Genomic DNA, 21,370 nt, shown 5'->3' with positions numbered 1-21,370 from the left:
GTGGCTCAGATGGGAAAGCGTCTGCCTGCAATGCGGGAGACCTGGGTTCGACCCCTGGGTCAGGAAGATTCTCTGGAAAAGGAAATGGTAACCCACTCCAGTACTCTTGCTTGGAAAATTCCATGGATGGAAGAGCCTGGTAGGCTACAGTCCATGGGGTCGCAAAGAACTGGACACAACTGAGCAACTTCACTTTCACTTTCTACATAAACCAGGCAAATCTGCTACAAAATGGAGTTCAGTTCAGTTCAGTCGCTCAGTCGTGTCCGACTCTTTGTGACCCCATGAACTGCAGCACACCAGGCCTCCCTGTCCATCACCAACTCCCGGAGTTCACCCAAACTCATGTCCATTGAGTTGGTGATGCCATCTAACCATCTCATCCTCTGTTGTCCCCTTCTCTTCCTGCCCTCAATCTTTCCCAACATCAGGATCTTTTCAAATGAGTCAGCTCTTCACATTAGGTGGCCAAAGTACTGGAATTTCAGCTTCAACGTCAGTCCTTCCAATGAATACCCAGGACTGATCTCCTTTAGGATGGACTAGTTGGATCTCCTTGCAGTCCAAGGGACTCTCAAGAGTCTTCTCCAAAACTACAGTTCAAAAGCATCAATTCTTCGGTGCTTAGCTTTCTTTATAGTCCAATTCTCACATCCATACATGACTACTGGAAAAACCATAGCCTTGACTAGACGGACCTTTGTTGACAAAGTAATGTCTCTGCTTTTGAATATGCTATCTAGGTTGGTCATAACTTTCTTTCCAAGGAGTAAGCGTCTTTTAATTTCATGGCTGCAATCACCATCTGTAGTGATTTTGGAGCCCCAAAAAATAAAGTCAGCCACTGTTTCCACTATTTCCCCATCTATTTGCCATGAAGTGATGGGACCGGATGCCATGATCTTCGTTTTCTGAATGTTGAGCTTTAAACCAACTTTTTCATTCTCTTTCACTTTCATCGAGAGGCTCTTTAGTTGTTCTTCACTTTCTGCCATGAGGATGGTGTCATCTGCATATCTGAGGTTATTGATATTTCTCCTGGCCATCTTGATTCCAGCTTGTGCTTCATCCAGCCCAGTGTTTCTCATGATGTACTCTGTATATAAGTTAGATAAGCAAGGTGACAATATACAGCCTTGACGTACTCCTTTTCCTATTTGGAACCAGCAAAATGGAGTATTTGTCACAAATAGGCTCTGAAGGGGGTGTTGGTGATGAGTGAAGTACTGTGCACTGTGAGATCCAGGAGTCTTTGAAAGCATTGTGTTTTTGCATGATAGATCTTCTCAGAAGCCTTATATCCAAGAATCTCAGTGTCCTTTCTGAAAATCCTGATCTTGCAAATTCTCATGAGAATCACCCAAGGCTAACAGGGAGATGAAGAGGCCCCCAATTCCTTCTTCTGCCCTCAACTTGGGCTGCTCACTCAACCACGACAGCTGTCATCAACGGCTTGGAGTGTGCCCCTTCCTTACCTCTAGAGCTGCTCCCCACCTCACAGGGGGAATTGAGAAGCCAATTTAATTTAATTGATTACCACTTACAAAGCTGTGGTTACTCCTCTGAGAGGCCTAAAGTTTCTGAGTTATATAGAGATAACAAAATAAAAAGCACAGTGTACAGCAAAGGATGATTATCAAATTGCTCTGGGAATCTTCAATGTAGAAAAGATATAAGAGAAAGATTGAAAGGTATTAGCTGATAAGTCTCACTGAGGTCAGAAGACTAGAGCAAACCTTCTTTTTTAAAAGAAAAGACAAAACTTTAGAAAATACTTCACACATAAACACACACACACTATAGTCCTTTCTCAGATAAATGTTGAGTTTCTGTCTTAGGCTACATTAACACTGTTAAGTTCCTATGGCACAGCAAGAGTCTTACATAGTTATAAGATTTTTTTTTTAATGTATGAGCTTTAAACTTGTTTTCTTTCTTTAAATAGATGTATATTAACTCTCTGTTTAGGCTGCAGGACCTCCTAGCTTAGTATAACAGCCCAGCAAAATAAGAGTGGATACAAACTCTGTAATTTACTCACAGGCATAAATGGATATATAAATGTAAAAATGCACAGAATATTGTATGCCATGCTTGGCTTCATTGTGACCTAATGTTTATAATATGTAAATAATGGTTTCCTTTTAAAGCAAAGAACTTTTAATAGATTCATCTGAAGTCCCTTTCTTTAATAGAAACAGAAATAAAAAGAAAAAAATATTCTTTTGCAATAAATAAATACCCAATGACAAAGGTTACCATTGAAGGGATTTAAAATGACAGAAGTCAACAGAAAACTTTCAATATCATACTTCTACTTTAATATGAAGATATTGTTATCAAAGGAAAAGACTCAAGAAATTCTTTGATAAAAATAATCTCACACTATCTTTGAAGCGGTTTCATTTATTTTACTACCCACTGTGTTCCTTATCAGAAGGCCAAGGGTAAGAAGTTCCCTAGTTATGATTAGGAAAGAATCTGATAGATCAGAAGACTCAATTGAAGTTGGACATAATAAGTATTAAAGTATTACATGACATTAATCCTGCCATTCCATTACTCTTTCCATCTTTGTGCACAGACTAATTATTCTGAAGCCAGTGTTCAGGAGAAAATAGAAACATACTTACCCTGGGCTGGAGTAATCTCTTTATTGCATCAACAAGGCTGGCTCTGTACTGGTCCAGAAACAGGCTGACATTGAGAAGAGAGCAGAATCCAGATTAAACTGGGTTTTCAAGTCTAATGATATTAGTGGAGATCAAGGCTAATTACATATGTTTACTCAACACTAAAAGACAGAAATTGTTTCCTTTCATTCAATTATCTCACTAGAATACAAATAATAAAAAAGATACTGTGGTCAGGGTTATCCAATCAAAGCCAAGTCATCAACACGTGATGGGCCAAAATTCACACACGACTGGACCATGTGCTAGTGTGCAATGGGAAGTTTCTAAGTTGCTGTCTGGGGGAGTCATCTGGTAGAGATGAAGCTCTCCCAACACTTGTCTCTGCAAACATGGGTCGTCTGCCCACCAGAGGTGCTGTGAGGCCATCCTTCAAAATCAAACCACTGGCCCTATTACACACTGACCACAGAAAAGACCTCAGGTAGTGATGGTTTTTGCCTGGTGGGCTGACATCTATGGGGTCGCACAGGGTTGGACATGACTGAAGTGACTTAGCAGCAGCAGCAGCAGCAGCAGCAGCTCTGGCCCAGCTTACACGCAGAGAAGGTGCTCAGTGAATAGTTCACTTACTCCCTTACTGGCAGGCCTGGGGGTATGGCTCAGTGGTTGAAAACAGGCTTAGCATGCATGAGATCCCGGGTTCAATCCCCAGTACCTCCATCTTCATATTTTGGGTTTCCCTGGTGGCTCAGACAGTATAGAATCCACCTGCAATGCAGGAGACCTGGGCTCAATCCCTGGTTTGGGAAGATCCCCTGGAGAAGGGAATGGCAAGCCACTCCAGTATCCTTGCCTGGAGAATTCCATGGACAGAGGAGCCTGGCAGGCTACAGTCCATGGGGTTGCAAAGAATCAGACATGACTGAGCGACTACAGCTTTCACTTTTCACTTTACTAGCAGATCAACACAGTCTTTGAAATGGAGGGCTTACGCAGGGTGAGTTTTAACGCCTCTAAAACTGTTTGTACATACTCCTTCACTGGTCATGCTACAGAGGAGTCAGCATTCAGGCAGGATGTTTTACCAGACCAGGTTCTCTCCTAATTCTCTCACTTAAGATGAGTGGGGAGAGCAGCTTATGAAATATTTCCAAGAAGACAGAACTTGGGCTTCACCATGACATGCTTAGTGGAAGTTTCTTCTATAAAATGCTGCTTTGAGCAATGGAAAAAGAATCCTCTTAAGGTAAACTAGAAATCATCTCTAGAATGGAAACCTATGTATCAGTCAGGATAACCTGATTATTATATGGGAAAATTCCTTACTGTTCCAGAAAACTATGCGTTTAAATCTTAGAGCACAAAATGCGTCTAATTTGAATGCTACAGAAGTTTGTCTTTTAGTCATATTAATTAATGGTTAATAACCAGTAAGGTACGTCTAGTCAAGGCTATGTTTTTTCCTGTGGTCATGTATGGATGTGAGAGTTGGACTGTGAAGAAAGCTGAACGCCAAAGAATTGATGCTTTTGAACTGTGGTGTTGGAGAAGACTCTTGAGAGTCCCTTGGACTGCAAGGAGATCCAACCAGTCCATTCTGAAGGAGATCAGCCCTGGGATTTCTTTGGAGGGAATGATGCTGAAGGTTAAAATCCAGTACTTTGGCCACCTCATGCGAAGAGTTGACTCATTGGAAAAGACTCTGATGCTGGGAGGGATTGGGGGCAGAAGGAGAAGGGAACGACAGAGGATGAGATGCTGGATGGCATCACTGACTTGCTGGACGTGAGTCTGAGTGAACTCCGGGAGTTGGTGATGGACAGGAAGGCCTGGTGTGCTGAGATTCATGGGGTCGCAAAGTGTCGGACAGGACTGAGCTACTGAACTGAGCTGAACTGAAGGGCCAGTAAGAAAGGAATCCAATTGTATTTAAGTGTTTTGAAATTTTCTCTTCAGGACTTTATACCTTATTCTTTAGTGAGTTAATACTATCTTGCTGCTGTTGTTTAGTCATAAGCTGTGTCCAACTCTTTTGCAACCCCATGGACTGTAGCCCATCAGGCTCTTCTGTCCATGAGATTTCCTTTTAGAATACTGGAGTGGGTTGCCATTTCCTTCTTTAGTGGATTTTCCTGACCCAGGATTTTCCTAAACCCATGTCTCCTGCTTGGCAGGTATATTCTTTACCACTGAGCCCAGGGAAGCAACAACAATACTACCTTATATGTTAATAATTAAGTATTCTATTTAAATACCTCTATCAGTTACTTGAGTCCACAGGAGGCCTGGCTAGTTGAGATACATAGCACTAAGCAAAAGACCATTCCCAGTTTATACACGTGCATCCTAAGAGTTGGTAAGAGATAAATAATTAACAACTTAAAAGCTGAGCTTAAAACATAACCTTATACGGGGAAGGGGAGCTAAATTAGGAGTTTGGGATTAATATATACATATTACTATATATAAAGTAGGTGAACAACAAGGACTCAATGTGTCGCACAGGGAATTATACTCTATATCATGTAATAACCTACGAAAGAGGAAAAGTGTTAGCTGCTCAGTAGTGTCTGACTCTTTGCGAGCCCCATGGAGACAGCCTGCCAGGCTCCTCTGTCCACAGAATTCTCCAGGCAAAAATACTGGAGTGGGTAGCCATTCCCTCCTCCAGGGGATCTTCCTGATCCAGGGATTGAACCCAGGTCTCCTGCATTGCAGGCAGATTCTTTACCATCTTAGTCACTAGAGAAGGCTGTAATAAACTATAATGGAAGAGAATCTGAAAAAAGAATGCATATATATATATATACATACATATAGACATGCTGCTCAGTTGCTTCAGTCATGTTGGACTCTGTGCGACCCTATGGACTGCAGCCTGCCAGGTATCTAAATCACTTTGCTGTGTACTTGAAACTAAGAAAACATTTTAAATTAACTATACTTCAATAAAAAAACATAGCCTTATAAAATACTATTTCTATTTACTATTGGCAATGGTGAAAAAGATATTAACATCACAGCTCACTAGAAAATGCAGCTTAACACACAGCACACATTCAAAACCCAGTTATTTGAAAGCTAATTCTGTCTACTCCATCACTCCAAGTCACATTTCCCAAAAGTAATTCTTATAGTTCTCTAATAGGTCTTTATTCCAAGCAAGCTCACATTTCTAGTTAGCTCCGGTGCAGAATTTATAACACTTTGTAGGATACATCCTATGAGCAATTTCAATGTGCTTTAGTGGGAGTGATACATAATCTCCTGAAAATTCACCCCTTAAATAAGTCCTAATGGGCTCAGAGAACAGCAGTAGCTTAAGTGGATCTATTAAAAAAAGGTTGAGTGGGTCAGTGATTGGGATGAAGATACCATTTCAACTCTCCCTTCAGTTACTGATCAAAATACATTGACAACCAGTCTAGTTTGGCCATTAAACACACACACACACACACACACACACACCTCTCTATAATTCACTTGTGGAATCAACGCTTGCTTTGTTCCATTGATCTGAATCATAGATTGTACGACAAAGGAAAGGTGCCAGGCCATTTTCATTGCCTCCCTTAGAATCAGTCAGGGTTTTCTGCAGAGCGCAGAGCAGCTTCATCTCCTGGCATAGGGAAATTAATTAGTACAGAGAACAAGGAGACATTTCTGCCAGCATTCTCAGAGAAGAAGACCTCTGTGTAATTTTCAAGGTGAAATGTGCTCCAGTTCACTGTTTTAGATTTAACTTTCAGCAGACCGAATAGCCTCTCTCGGTCTTTAGCGACTGACTGCTGGGGCAGCCATATTCTAATCTCGTGTGGCGCCACCCCTGAGGTGCCAGATCTCTGACAATCTGTCCATCTTCTCCAGGACTGAGTTTCCTCAGGTGTGAGGTGAGAGGGCTAAAGATCTTTTCAGGTGGAAAAGTCTATGAGTTGTGATTTAGAATGATCTATGATCAGAGCATCTGGAAAAAAAAAAAAAAAAAAACAAAGAAATCCTAGAGCCTATTTTGAGAAAAACTATTTTTCTTCACAAAACCCAAACTTGTCATCATTTAAAGTAAAAATGATAGAACATAGAAACAATCCACTGTATACAGCTAGTGTGAAAATGCTGGGAGAGCAAGTGAGGTGATGAACCTTCCGGCATTTCTTCCCAAAAAGGGAAGTCTCAGGCTGCAGGCAGGCAGATGTGGTTCACCATCCTACAGACTGAGCTCCATGCGTCCAGCTAAGGGTGGCATTTTAGACTTGCTCTGCAAGCCTTTAGAGAAGCCACATGTATGGACTCTTTTTTTTTTTCCTTCAAATTTACAGAATCATTTTTATTTTTGCAAAGCTACAATAAACTGGAAAGCCACCAAACACTGAATGAAATTGTTCATTGGATAAAAAAAAACATCTTGCTACCAGACTCTCAGATCATTGTGACTGAACAGAAGTCTGGAAAGGCAGGTTTAAAATTAACAATCATTCGCTATTCTAAACTCAGCAAGGACAGGGGGGGACTGCATTCCAGCAGAAAGGAACTTATATTAAATTCAACATTAAACAAGTCAACCAAGGAACTTAATAGGAGGGTTTTTTTCTACACCTGCGGTTAAATATTCTAATATTTTGATGTTTGTCAACAGCATCCTTTTGCGGGTATGACTGTTACCTTGATTTTTTTCTTTCTGTTTATTTCAAAGTTGACATTTTACAAGTTACTTAGGAACTGTTGAACCATGAAACTATATTTCATTGTCAAAAATGCTGAATGGTGAAATAATGACTAGCTTTCAGTGTGCCTCTTTATTTTATAATCTAGTTGAGCTACCAAATTTAGATGTGAACTAAGAGACGGTCTCTTCTGGGAAATAAGTTATTCCCCCCATTGCCTACAGGTTTATGAATGTTTGAATGTAAATATATGAATATATGAATGATTTAAGAACATAAACATATCACCACTCGTAATCATGTGCATTTTACTTGAACCACAATGTGGGTTTGGAATAGGTTTGTGAATAGAGCTTGTTTTCATGTAAATGGGATCAAGCGGGACCACTGGTTAGCTATTCAGGGAATCAGACAATGCCACCCTTGCTGGAAATGCTTCAGTAAGAATTTAATCCATGTACCTAATATTTGAACTCCAACTCTTGCTTCATATTCCTGTGGCCTAATCCAGATCTCATTGACTGACAATGACTTCAGGATGGTGTGAGACTTAACGTCATCTATTTATGTGTGGCACCTATTTCTGGCACCGACTATTTCAGGTTTCATCTTAGAGGTAGTGACTAAAGAGAGCTTTCTTTTCCTCCTGTGACATTCTTCAAAAAAAAAGAGCCTGGTCTGCCTGCCTGCCTGTCCCTAGAAGCAGCATCTGTGTAATAACTCTGACAGAGAAACATCAACCCTACAAGACATAAAGAACTCTTGGAGTCCTGGGCTTCCCTGCTATAGGCACAACATGTATATTATGAACATCACTGTATTTTTAAGTTTCTAAACAGCGTACCCATCTCTGTGAGTATGAAGACAGACCATTCCAAAGCATTTCTTTTGGAAATAATATCAGCATCGCAGTGAGAGCAGCTTAATGTTTCACATTTACAAATGGGAAATTATAAACAGCCTGACATTCCAGCACTGACGACACCAGGAGGGGAAAAAAACAATTCATGCATAGAAAAAAACCATTTATAAAATGAAACTTGGTGTATTTGGTTCATCTGAATACATAAATTCTCAATAGTTACTAGCTGTGTGTATATGTATATGGTATGTGCGTGTATGTATGTACATATTATATCATGTTATTGTTATGTATTTGGAATGAAAGCCTTAACTGAATATGCATTATGTATGTTGGTTGTACGGGATCCTGTTGTTGGCTAGGGGAAAAAAGACTATTTTTCAAACATGTTGTGTGGCTATTTTTAACCTGAGAACATTAATCAGAAAAGAGCTTGAATCTTACTTCCTCGGCTTGTCTCTCTGGTACAAATAGGATGACATGGTGTGAGTGTCATAACCCAAGGTATGACAAAGCCAGGCTGTTTTGATATTTGTGCAAAGGACACATTTAACTTGAAATCTCTTGGCCGGACCTGACTTTCCCCACATAATCAGAGCCCATCAGTGGGCGACCCTCGCCTAAATCTCCAAGAAGATCCTGCCCTCCTTCCCTCTCTCTGCTGCTCTCTGATCTGACTTTCATACTTAATCTGATCTAATCCTGCCAGCATTATCTTCATCTGTGCAATGAAACCTGGAGGATCCTTTCTCATATTTGGTGAGGAAAGGCATTTACTAAATTACTTGCTCAAATCATATGGTGAGGTTTTAGCTCCTTATTTTTGATTAGATGAGGGCTGTAATATTGAGACACAATATCAATGATTAGTCAGAAATCTGGTTCTCCCTTTTTCTGGAAAAAAGGCTTTCTGAAATTGGGTGCAGAGAGACTAAATGGCCATGAAAAACTCAACTAAGAATGGAAGAAAATATTTAATTTTCACTGAGAAGTGTTTTTCTGGAGAAAACAGAAAACAAATCTAATTTCAGGGACTTAGGCAGAAAGTTTACTCACTAAAAATCTTATTAAATAATAATAATTTTAAATAAAGACTTCCTGGAGATTACATTCCATTCATTTAACTCTCACATAAGGAAAATCTTTTCTAGGTTACGGATCTTGTGTTTGGGTTTATCAATAGAAGAGAACTCCTTTAGAATCAGAACTTGTGTTTTCAAATTCATAGTGTCATTTAAAAAATCATTAGAAAACTACAAATAAGATCTTACTCTTAACAGGAAAAACTGTGAATTGTCATGTTTCTCAAATGCTGAAATAGTTATTCAACACATGAAGAAAATACATAAGATTAGTTGAAATCATTATTAAGGTTTGATACATACTTATCCTGTAACTTAGGGATGAGACTTTCATTAACAATAAGTAGATTGGGCCAAAAGGGAAGACAAAATATCTAATGTAAATTATTTTTAAAAGGCAAGCATCTGACAGATTTTACTATTATTATTTGCATAACAATAAAATGGAATTTTATAATTCTTGTTTTAAGTGTAATTAAATATCATAATTGAAGACATTGGAAATACTAGATAGCAAATATACATTTTAAGAAAAGCTATTTCCCTAAAGATATTCCACAGAGATGTTTATATGCTGGAGTGTATATGTGTGCACACACACATACATCTATATATTCCCTTATATCAATAGTCAGATCTCTCCTAAGAAGTAAGCTAATTGAGCTGTTTGTGTTGATAAACTCCTTTTTCTCCAGACTATTCCTCCCCGAGCCATAATTATTTGCAATTTGCCTAAGTCGTCCATTTACTGATACGTCAAGCATGAAACAGAGGCAATTCCAGAAAATGGAAATGCTTCTCAAAATCAATCTTTGGGAAATAATGTGGTAGAAGTTACTGTGTGATAGAAGACTACCTTATAACTGTCACATGGAGATGAATATTAATTTGTGGAGGTTAAGGCGGCTTTGTGCCTCATTTGTTGACTCTGCTTCACCGTCAGCAGAGCAGCACAGCCCAATTACTTCAGCAAAGCTATTTTTTTTTTCTAACAGGAGTTTTATGATTTTTATGTACTTACCAGTCAGCACACATAACAATGTCAAAATGTCCTTCCAGTTGAGAGACATCTGTCTCATTATCCCATCGTAAAACGCTTGAGAAGAAAAAGATTTTAAAAATTATACTTAGGGTTGTTTTTTTTTTAACTTTTGATTTTGAGCTATTAACATTATTTTTGTGGCACTTGAAATTATTTAAAAGGTATATACAAATTATTTCAAAAGGCATAATAAAAAGAAAACTAGGGATGTAACTGTTCCATATTTTATTTAGTCTTCAAATCTAGGAGAGGAAGAATTCTCTATTCAAATACAATAGTTAGATTTTTGCTAGTTCTTATAGGCTTGTGTAGACATATTAGGGAAAAATATCGTATCTTGACCAGCATCATTAGAATGAGTCCAGACTCTTAACATCAATAAAAGTACATAATGAAATCAAAGTGCTCCCCATCTACTGGAATACAAACTTATACAAAATAAATGATTTACATGGTTAAAAATCCTCCTTGCAAGGCAGAGGACACAGATTCAATCCCTGGTCCAGGAAGATCCCACAAGCTGTAGGGCAACTAAGCCCATGTACCACAATTACTGAAGCTCGCCAGCGTAGAGCCCGTGGTTTGCATCAAGAGAAGCCACAGAAACGAGAAGCCTGTGAACTGCAACTAAGGCAGACCTGCTTGCTGCAACCAGAGAAAGCCCACACAAAGACGAAGACCCAGCACAGCCAAAATAAGTAAGTAAATCTAGAATATAAGATAAATGACGTGAAACTTAGTGCTTGGCATATCAACTGCATTTCTTATTGATGAATACTTTGGCAAGATGGAAGAAAAGAATACCAAGTTTCCTTTGGGAGTTCTCAGTTTTCAGGCATATTTTAAAATTCACCTTTCCAGACTTTTAGTCTCTAAAAGAAGAAGAGGTTTTAAACCTCACGTAATAACAATAATTAATAACATGTATTTGAAAATTCTAGTTATTCTTATGCCAACCAGAGATGTTGTTACTCTCAATTAATAACTGTGATGATTAGCTTTTTATCATATTAAAGTATTTAATGACTCCTCTTCCCACCTCATCAACTGTGATTTGTAGTATTACTTTTCAAAGTGAAATTCTGCTCCTATTATCTATTTTGATTATTATTTAAAACTAAACTGTGTGAGCATAGCCTACTCTGGCAAGTTATATTTGCTTATCTTGGTGGGTTCTTTATTTCTTCTAGATATTCCCTTGTTTGGATACAGAAATAAGTCTTATTTTAGTAAGTCCTAACATTCTTTTCAAATATTAATACATTAATATACATCTATGCTGGTAACTTTTTTAAGGTAGAAAGATTAACCACATCACCATGAAAATACCTGTACAGACTGAACATCAGTTATTCATTGACTCATTTGGCTCATCCTTAGTGGGCACCTACTATGCAGCAGACCCTGCTATGTGCCACAAGCCATGCTTCACAGAGGCAGCCTTGACATCGTAAACCTGTATGTCAGATGCTGTGCCCTGTGAGTTATGTCAGCATACAGACGCAGAGCGCCACGGAGGGTTTTCCAGAAGAAGCAGATAACCTCTTTGTTCACAGGTCCTGTGACACACGGCTGAGCTTTATAAATTCACTGTAGTGTTGTACTTTCCCAGGCCTATTGGAGAGCTGAGAACTGGAGGAAACCAGGAAACCCTTAAGATATTAATGCTGTTTCATTTCTAGATTGATTCCTCAAAGACCCCACACACCTGGGGAGAATGGGAAGCAACCAACACCACCTTTTCTAGAAACACTGAGGGTTCCAAGTACAGCTGGGACTCAGGCTCAGTGGGAGAGTGAGCCTTCATCAGAGACCTGAAACTCTTTGAGAGTTTCCACATGAACAAGACAATTTAAAATATAAAAGTAACATCTCCATTACATAAATTTTGGGGAAAAAATAAAAGTATTAAAATTACTCATCATCTTACCATTCACGAACCATCATTTAGAAGATCCTTCTAATATATGTGTAATGACCAACGCACCAGAACAGAAACTGCAGGAAATGCTGTGGTGAGATTGGATATTGGATTCCTGAGGTGCTTCAGCCCCTCAGTTTGACAAAGACCAACCAGAGAGACGGGGATCTAAACAGCAATGGGTTGTGGGTTGGTACAGCAGAGGTAACTAGCCGTGATTCTAAAAGAAATGGAAATACTCAGCTTGGCCACATGGACCACAACACATTCCCTAAAGGCATGGCCCTAAAGGCACTTTCCCCCACTTTTCATGAAGTGTATGGCTATGCTGTCCCCCTAACTGTGAGCAAGTAACACAGAGGGAGAGGAGTATGGGCAGAGTCCAGTTTTGACATGACAGACGTGGTGGTGGTGGTTTAGTTGCTAAATTGTGTCCAGCTCTTACAACCCCATGGACTGTAGCCTGCCAGGCTCCTCTGTCCATGGGATTTCTCAGGTAAGAATACAGGAGTGGATTGACATTTCCTTTTCCAGGGATCTTCCTGACCCAGGGATGGAACCCATGCCCCCTGCATTGCAGGTGGATTCTTTACCAACTGAGCCACCAGGGAAGCCCATGACAGACATACCTAAGTTTAAACATTGGTTCCTTCCTTTACCAGCTCTGTGACTTGGGCAATTATTTCACTTCCCCGAGTTTGTTGTCTTATCTGTCAAATGGAGATAACAATGGCCACCTTCTTGAACAATGTAAAGGCACCATTCACACTGTATTCTGAGTTCTTTTGGTCACACAGCAAACAATGAAACGGGTGCCTCTGGGAGTGGCTTCTCTCTGGGAAGGCTAGAGATGACAGATTTCAATATTCAAGGAGCTGGTCCTTCATACTCAGATGGTCTTGCCCTCCCTCTCCTCTGACACTCAGATGACAGTCATGTACACTAGAGCAGTGCTTTAGCTGTGAGGCAGGACCAGATTTTTTGTTATTGTTTATAGCCAATCTGTTGCAGATCATTACTTTTGTAAAATACAATAATAAATGAATAGACAAATAAGATTTTAAAAAAGCAAAGACATTCTGAATACAAGTCCACTAATCATAGGCTTGGATGGCACAGTAGTGTTTCTAAACATTTCCTTCCATTTCTGAACTTACCTCCTTGAAGCTCAGTAATGTATAGTTTATAAACTGATATCAGGCTTTGGCCTCCTCATTAAGTAGCCCAGCTCTCAGTCCTTGTCTTTACCAATAGCTGCAAAACTGAACTACTGTCCAACAGCCCAACTTCTCACAGTTCACCTCTTCTAGTAAGGACTCTGATTCAAACCATTCTTCAATCTTCAGTTCAGTTCAGTCACTCAGTCGTGTCTGACTCTTTGTGACCCCATGAACCGCAACACAACAGGCCTCCCTGTCTATCACCAACTCCCGGAGTTTACCCAAACTCACGTCCATTGAGTCAGTGATGCCATCCAACCATGTCATCCTCTGTCATCCCTTTCTCCTCCCGCCTTCAATCTTTCCCAACATCAGGGTCCTTTCAAATGAGTCAGCTCTTCGCATCAGGTGGCCAAAATATTGGAGTTTCAGCTTCAACATCAGTCCTTCCAATGAACACCCAGGACTGATTTCTTTAGGATGGACTGGTTGGATCTCCTTGCAGTCCAAGGGACTCTCAAGAGTCTTCTCTAACACCACAGTTCAAAAGCATCAATTCTTCGGCGCTCAGCTTTCTTTATAGTCCAACTCTCACATCCATACACGACTACTGGAAAAACCATAGCCTTGACTAAACGAATCTTTGTTGGCAAAGTAATGTCTCTGCTTTTTAATATGCTGTCTAGGTTGGTCATAACTTTCCTTCCAAGGAGTAAGCGTCTTTTAATTTCATGGCTGCAGTCACCATCTGCAGTGATTTTGGAGCCCCAAAAAATAAAGTCTGCCACTGTTTCCACTGTTTCCCCATCTATTTGCCATGAAGTGATGGGACCAGATGCCATGATCTTCGTTTTCTGAATGTTGAGCTTTAAGCCAACTTTTTCACTCTCTTTCACTTTATCAAGTGGCCCTTTAGTTGCTCTTCACTTTCTGCCATAAGGGTGGTGTCATCTGCATATCTGAGATTATTGATATTTTTCCTGGCAATCTTGATTCCAGCTGTGCTTCATCCAGCCCAGCGTTTCTCATGATGTACTCTGCATATAAGTTAAATAAGGAGGGTGACAATATACAGCCCTGACGTACTCCTTTTCCTATTTGGAACCTGTCTGTTGTTCCATTCCAGTTCTAACTGTTGCTTCCTGACCTGCGTACAGGTTTCTCAAGAGGCAGGTCAGGTGGTCTGGCATTCCCATCTCTTTCAGAATTTCCCACAGTTGATTGTGATCCACACAGTCTTCAGTGTTACTGGTCTATAATCTGCTAATCTTCTTACTTTGTCACTGGTCCTTCTCCTCCATGTTTATCTTCCCTACTTGCCCAGCCAGGCCCTGTGGCTAACCATCTTAACTACTCCCCGGTCCACACCCTTTGCTATCTCGTCCCTCTCTTGCATTCTCATATTTGTTAAATCCAGCTCTCCGCCTGCTCCAAGACTGCATCTGTGCAGCTGAATGTGGTTGGAGAAACACACGGGCATCCTGACTGGCTATGCTTTAAATTCATGACCATGGAGACTTCCCTGGTGGTCCAGTAATTAAGACTCTGCCTTCCAATGCAGGGTGTACACGTTTAATACCTGGTTGGGAAGCTTAGGTCCCACATGCTTTGTGGCCAAAAAACCAAAAAACATAAAAGATATACATCACACACACAAAAAATTGTGACCATGAACCACAAGCGGATTCTTTATGTTTGGCAGTTGTTTTTTCATTTCCCTTCCCCATTTATTCTCCCAGTCTCCTACCTCATTATTTTGCACCAACTTCACTCTTTTCAAAATTCTAACACTTCCTTCTTTATCCTTACTTTCAGCTGATGGCCTTGCTTCCTACTTTCTTGTCAAAATTGCAGCAATCAGACGAGAACTTCCACCATCACACTTAGATTCCTAGCAGCATCTGCACCTGCATACTCTATCCTAGCTATTATCACGGATGAATTAGCCATACTCTTATCTAAAGCCAATACTTTCTCTTAAAGACAAGGGCCATTCCCCTTTCATTTATCCTACAGCATAGTTCTAACAATTCTTCCTTCTCTCTCCCATATTATCAGAGTTCTTTCCTCTCTACTGGATTACTTCCATCAGTATTCAAACACTCAATCAGCTATTTCCCCCCTCTTAAATATCCTCTCTTCATTCTACCCTCCCTTCTGGTTATTGCTCCAATTCCCTCTTACATCTCTGTAGCAAAACTGCATGAAAAAGTTGTTTAAACTCTATTTTCAATTTCTCTCCTCCCAGTCAGGCTTTTGCTTCCACTGTTTCACAAAAAATGCTCTTGTAAAATTCACCAAAGATCTCCACATTGTTAAATTCAGCTCAGTTTTTATTCTTCATCTTATTTAACCTACCAGTCTGTACCATTCCCATTAGCTCCAGACTCATATATCCAACTTCCTATTTTAATATTGCCACTTGGATGTCAAATAGCCATCTCAAACTCAGTATCTCCAATAGTGAATTTCTCATTGTCTTTCCCCAAATTCATAGCTTTCACTGTCTTTCTCATCTTGTTAATTCTCAGGCCAAAAACCTTGACTTTTACTTTTTTTACATCCCATGTTGAATATGCCAGGAAATGCAGTTAGTTCCACTTTTGAAATGTGTCAAAATCCAAATGTTCTCTATTTCCACTGCTCCCATCCTGGTCTAAACTACCATCTTCTCTAATCTGAACTACTGTGTAGTCTCCTAATTGGTTTTCCTGCTATAATCCTACATTTCCTGCTCAAGGGAGCAGCCAGAGCGATCCTTTTAAAATGGATACAAAATCATGACCTTCTCTATTTACTACCTTCTAATGGCTTAAAGCTCAACATTCAGAAAACGAAGATCATGGCATCCAGTCCCATCACTTCATGGGAAATAGATGGGGAAACAGTGGAAACAGTGTCAGACTTTATTTTTCTGGGCTCCAAAATCACTGAAGATGGTGACTGCAGCCATGAAATTAAAAGACGCTTACTCCTTGGAAGAAAAGTTATGACCAACCTAGATAGCATATTCAAAAGCAGAGACATTACTTTGGCAACAAAGGTTCGTCTAGTCAAGGCTATGGTTTTTCCTGTGGTCATGTATGGATGTGAGGGTTGGACTGTGAAGAAGGCTGAGCACCGAAGAATTGATGCTTTTGAACTGTGGTGTTGGAGAAGACTCTTGAGAGTCCCTTGGACTGCAAGGAGATCCAACCAGTCCATTCTGAAGGAGATCAGCCCTGGGATTTCTTTGGAAGGAATGATGCTAAAGCTGAAACTCCAGTACTTTGGCCACCTCATGCGAAGAGTTGACTCATTGGAAAAGACTCTGATGCTGGGAGGGATTGGGGGCAGGAGGAGAAGGGGACAACAGAGGATGAGATGGCTGGATGGCATCACTGACTCGCTGGACATGAGTGTGAGTGAACTCCGGGAGTTGGTGATGGACAGGGAGGCCTGGCGTGCTGCGATTCAGGGGGTCGCAAAGAGTCGGACATGACTGAGCGACTGAACTGAACTGAATGGCTCCTCTCTTCACACAGAGTAAAAGCCACAGTCTTTACATTGAACTCTAAGACCCTATGCAATCTAGGTACCATCTGACCTCAGGTCCCATTACTCTCCCTCTTACTCCCTTTGCTCTACCAACACCAATCTCTTTATGATTTCTTGAAAACACTAGGGATATACTTCTCCCTTAGGGCTTTTAAATTGGCTGCTTCCTCAGTGTGATGCTCTTCCTCCAGACATCCCTAGGGCTTGTTCCCTTACCTCCTTCCAGTCTTTGCTTGAACGTCGTACCTTCTCAGAGTGGCTTACACTGATCATTCTACTTAAAGCTGCAATCATTCATTTCTATTGCAGCTTTCCTGAACCCCCTTAACCTGCTCTTCATTTTTTAAATAGCAATTATTATCCTTTAATACGCTATATAAATAAATCATTAATTTTTAAAATTCTTTTTCTCCAGTAGAAGATAAGCATCCTAGGGAAAGAGATTTCTAAAATCTGTTTTGTACCATGATGTAGTTTCACTGCCTAGAACAGTCCGTGACACATAACAGCTGCTCAGTAAACATGCCATTTGAATGAACTGTGTATGAATATACCTAGCAGAGTGTCTGGCATATAGAAGACACTCAAGAAACAGAGGTTCCTATATTAAGTTGTTCTTTGAATAGAATGTGTAGATTAGGTAGACATGGAGGCCACTTAAAATGCTTTCTCAGGATTTCTACTTTAGGTAATGATGGAGTTACAAGCACCTTGTTTACCCAACTGCCCAAAACAACTAAAAACATATATGTGTATATATATATATAAAAAATAATAGTTTTATATTTTATAAAATAATAGTTTTATTTATTTGAAATATATAAATAATAGTTTCCAAGACACTAAGAGTCAGCAACAAATGATAGTGATCCTTGAGCGGGGGGTAAAAATAAAATGAGCCCTACCATTGCCCCATTCTACTGCCTTGAGAGAGTTTCCAGGCCACAGTACAAGGAGGGTAAACTGAGCTGGAACTAGGTGGATTCTCTGAGCTAAGGAGAGGGTGCTAAGAATCTGAGGAAACCAAGACAGTTATCGTTTCCAGTATCGAGTATCAGATAGGAGAGTGCTGCACAGAGAGACAGTCTATGGATAGTCCCCTGAGAAGTATTCTGCAGAGCACTGACTGGAGCATGTGTATGAGGACGCTACTTGAGGCTGGAAAAGAACACCTGAGAAGATTGGAGGGGACCGGCCATTGCTCACACTGGGCCAGGAAGTGCAGCTGTTCTTACCAGCCAGACTACAGAGCCTCATAATCCGCAGGGCACTGAGTAGAGTTCTCACATGGATCCTGTCTCAGCAGTGGAGAATAACTAGCTCTAGACTAAATGCTGCTTTGGTTCTGCCGAATAAATCTTAACAGTGATACTCAAAAGGATCAAATTATTTCAAAATAATGTAACTGTGTCCCAGAACCAAACAGAATCATTTATAGAAATATAAAAACATTCAGATACTAAAAAGGTAAAATTCAAAATACTTGGTATACAATCAAAGATTACCAGACATGCAAAAAGTCAAATAATAAAGCCCATAATGAGGAAGAAAACTGAATAATGGAACTTGACACAGATGTTAGAATTCACAAAGGTATTAAACTAGGTATCATAATGATATTTACTGTATTAAAAGGTAAGTAGAGACACAAAGGATACTTTGAAAGTACTTCTAATGAGGAAGACTACAATGTCTGAGAAGAAAATATGTTGGATGGAATTCAAAGCAAATTAGACATTTCAGGAGAAAAAAATCAGTGAACCTGAAGACAAAGCAATGGATACTATCCAAAATGGAAATACAAAGAGAAAAAAAAATAGAAATAAAACAAAAGAATATCAGCAAGTGAGCTGTGAAGCAAATTTGTGTCCTAATATATGTGTTATTGGAGTCCCCAAAGGACAAAAGAGGGGGAGACAGAAAAAAATATCTGAAGAAATAATGGCTAAAATATTTTCAAATTTAATAAAAACTATTAACCCACAGATCAAGAAATTTCAACAAACTCCAAGCACAAGAAACATAATGAAAACTACAAGGCATATAGTACATCCAACCAAACTATCTGAAAACAGTGATAAACAGAAAATCTGAAAAGCACCCAGAGGAAAAGACACATTATTCAAAGAAAGATATGGATGATAGTATATTTCTTTTGAGGAATATGCATGCAAGTCAGGAGACAGTGGAGTGACATCTTTAAAGTACTAAAAGGGAAAAAGGAGGTCCAACCTTTTGTATGGCCAACCTATTGCATGGCCAGTTACAATATCAGATCAGATCAGATCAGTTGCTCAGTCGTGTCCAACTCTTTGCAACCCCATGAATCGCAGCACACCAGGCCTCCCTGTCCATCACCAACTCCCGGAGTTCACTCACACTCATGTCCAGCGAGTCAGTGATGCCATCCAGCCATCTCATCCTCTGTCGTTCCCTTCTCCTCCTGCCCCCAATCCCTCCCAGCATCAGAGTCTTTTCCAATGAGTCAACTCTTCGCATGAGGTGGCCAAAGTACTGGAGTTTCAGCTTTAGCATCATTCCTTCCAAAGAAATCCCAGGGCTGATCTCCTTCAGAATGGACTGGTTGGATCTCCTTGCAGTCCAAGGGACTCTCAAGAGTCTTCTCCAACACCACAGTTCAAAAGCATCAATTCTTTGGCGCTCAGCCTTCTTCACAGTCCAACCCTCACATCCATACATGACCACAGGAAAAACCATAGCCTTGACTAGACGAACCTTTGTTGGCAAAGTAATGTCTCTGCTTTTGAATATGCTATCTAGGTTAGTCATAACTTTTCTTCCAAGGAGTAAGCGTCTTTTAATTTCATGGCTGCAGTCACCATCTGCAGGGATTTTGGAGCCCAGAAAAATAAAGTTTGACACTGTTTCCACTGTTTCCCCATCTATTTCCCATGAAGTGGTGGGACCGGATGCCATGATCTTCGTTTTCTGAATGTTGAGCTTTAAGCCAACTTTTTCCCTCTCCACTTTCACTTTCATCAAGAGGCTTTTGAGTTCCTCTTCCCTTTCTGCCATAAGGGTGGTGTCATCTGCATATCTGAGGTTATTGATATTTCTCCCGGCAATCTTGATTCCACCTTGTTTCTTCCAGTCCAGCGTTTCTCATGATGTACTCTGCATATAAGTTAAATAAGCAGGGTGACAATATACAGCCTTGACGTACTCCTTTTCCTATTTGAAACCAGTCTGTTGTTCCATGTCCAGTTCTAACTGTTGCTTCCTGACCTGCATACAAATTTCTCAAGAGGCAGATCAGGTGGTCTGGTATTCCCATCTCTTTCAGAATTTTCCACAGTTTCTTGTGATCCACACAGATCCACACAGTCAAAGGCTTTGGCATAGTCAATCAAGCAGAAATAGATGTTTTTCTGGAACTCTCTTGCTTTTTCCATGATCCAGAGGATGTTGGCAATTTGATCTCTGGTTCCTCTGCCTTTTCTAAAACCAGCTTGAACATCAGGAAGTTCACGGTTCACATATTGCTGAAGCCTGGCTTGGAGAATTTTGAGCATTACTTTACTAGCGTGTGAGATGAGTGCAATTGTGCGGTAGTTTGAGCATTCTTTGGCATTGCCTTTCTTTGGGACTGGAATGAAAACTGACCTTTTCCAGTCCTGTGGCCACTGCTGAGTTTTCCAAATTTGCTGGCATATTGAGTGCAGCACTTTCACAGCATCATCTTTCAGGATTTGGAATAGCTCAATGGGAATTCTATCACCTCCACTAGCTTTGTTCATAGTGATGCTTTCTAAGGCCCACTTGACTTCACGTTCCAGGATGTCTGGCTCTAGGTCAGTGATCACACCATCATGATTATCTGGGTCGTGAAGATCTTTTTTGTACAGTTCTTCTGTGTATTCTTGCCATCTCTTCTTAATATCTTCTGCTTCTGTTAGGTCCATACCATTTCTGTCCTTTATCAAGCTCATCTTTGCATGAAATGTTCCTTTGGTATCTCTGATTTTCTTGAAGAGATCCCTAGTCTTTCCCATTCTGTTGTTTTCCTCTATTTCTTTGCATTGATCGCTGAAGAAGGCTTTCTTATCTCTTCTTGCTATTCTTTGGAACTCTGCATTCAGATGTTTATATCTTTCCTTTTCTCCTTTGCTTTTTGCTTCTCTTCTTTTCACAGCTATTTGTAAGGCCTCCCCAGACAGCCATTTTGCTTTTTTGCATTTCTTTTCTATGGGAATGGTCTTGATCCCTGTCTCCTGTACAATGTCATGAACTTCATTCCATAGTTCATCAGGCACTCCATCTTTCAGATCTAGGCCCTTAAATCTATTTCTCACTTTCACTGTATAATCATAAGAGATTTGATTTAGGTCATACCTGAATGGTCTAGTGGTTTTCCCTACTTTCTTCAATTTAAGTCTGAATTTGGCAATAAGGAGTTCATGGTCTGAGCCACAGTCAGCTCCTGGTCTTGTTTTTGTAGACTGTATAGA

General features: G+C 40.1%; 1 protein-coding gene across 2 annotated transcripts in view; it reads right to left on the bottom strand.

Moving 5' to 3' along the window:
- CAMKMT (calmodulin-lysine N-methyltransferase) overlaps positions 1-21,370 on the bottom strand; it is a 439,963-nt gene that overhangs the window by 15,820 nt on the left and 402,773 nt on the right. Inside the window, exons 8-9 of one of the 2 annotated variants that reach the window (XM_027555152.1) lie at positions 10,263-10,337; positions 2,634-2,697 (exon numbers count right to left, since the gene is read on the bottom strand). In XM_027555152.1, the coding sequence (XP_027410953.1) occupies positions 2,634-2,697; positions 10,263-10,337 (139 nt within the window). The remainder of the gene's footprint in view (positions 1-2,633; positions 2,698-10,262; positions 10,338-21,370) is intronic. The other variant, XM_027555153.1, reaches the window with a different exon arrangement.

This window comes from Bos indicus x Bos taurus, chromosome 11, assembly GCF_003369695.1.
Source record: "Bos indicus x Bos taurus breed Angus x Brahman F1 hybrid chromosome 11, Bos_hybrid_MaternalHap_v2.0, whole genome shotgun sequence".
In the NCBI taxonomy this organism is placed as follows: Eukaryota; Metazoa; Chordata; class Mammalia; order Artiodactyla; family Bovidae; genus Bos; species Bos indicus x Bos taurus.
This window is presented reverse-complemented; position numbering and strand designations above follow the sequence as displayed.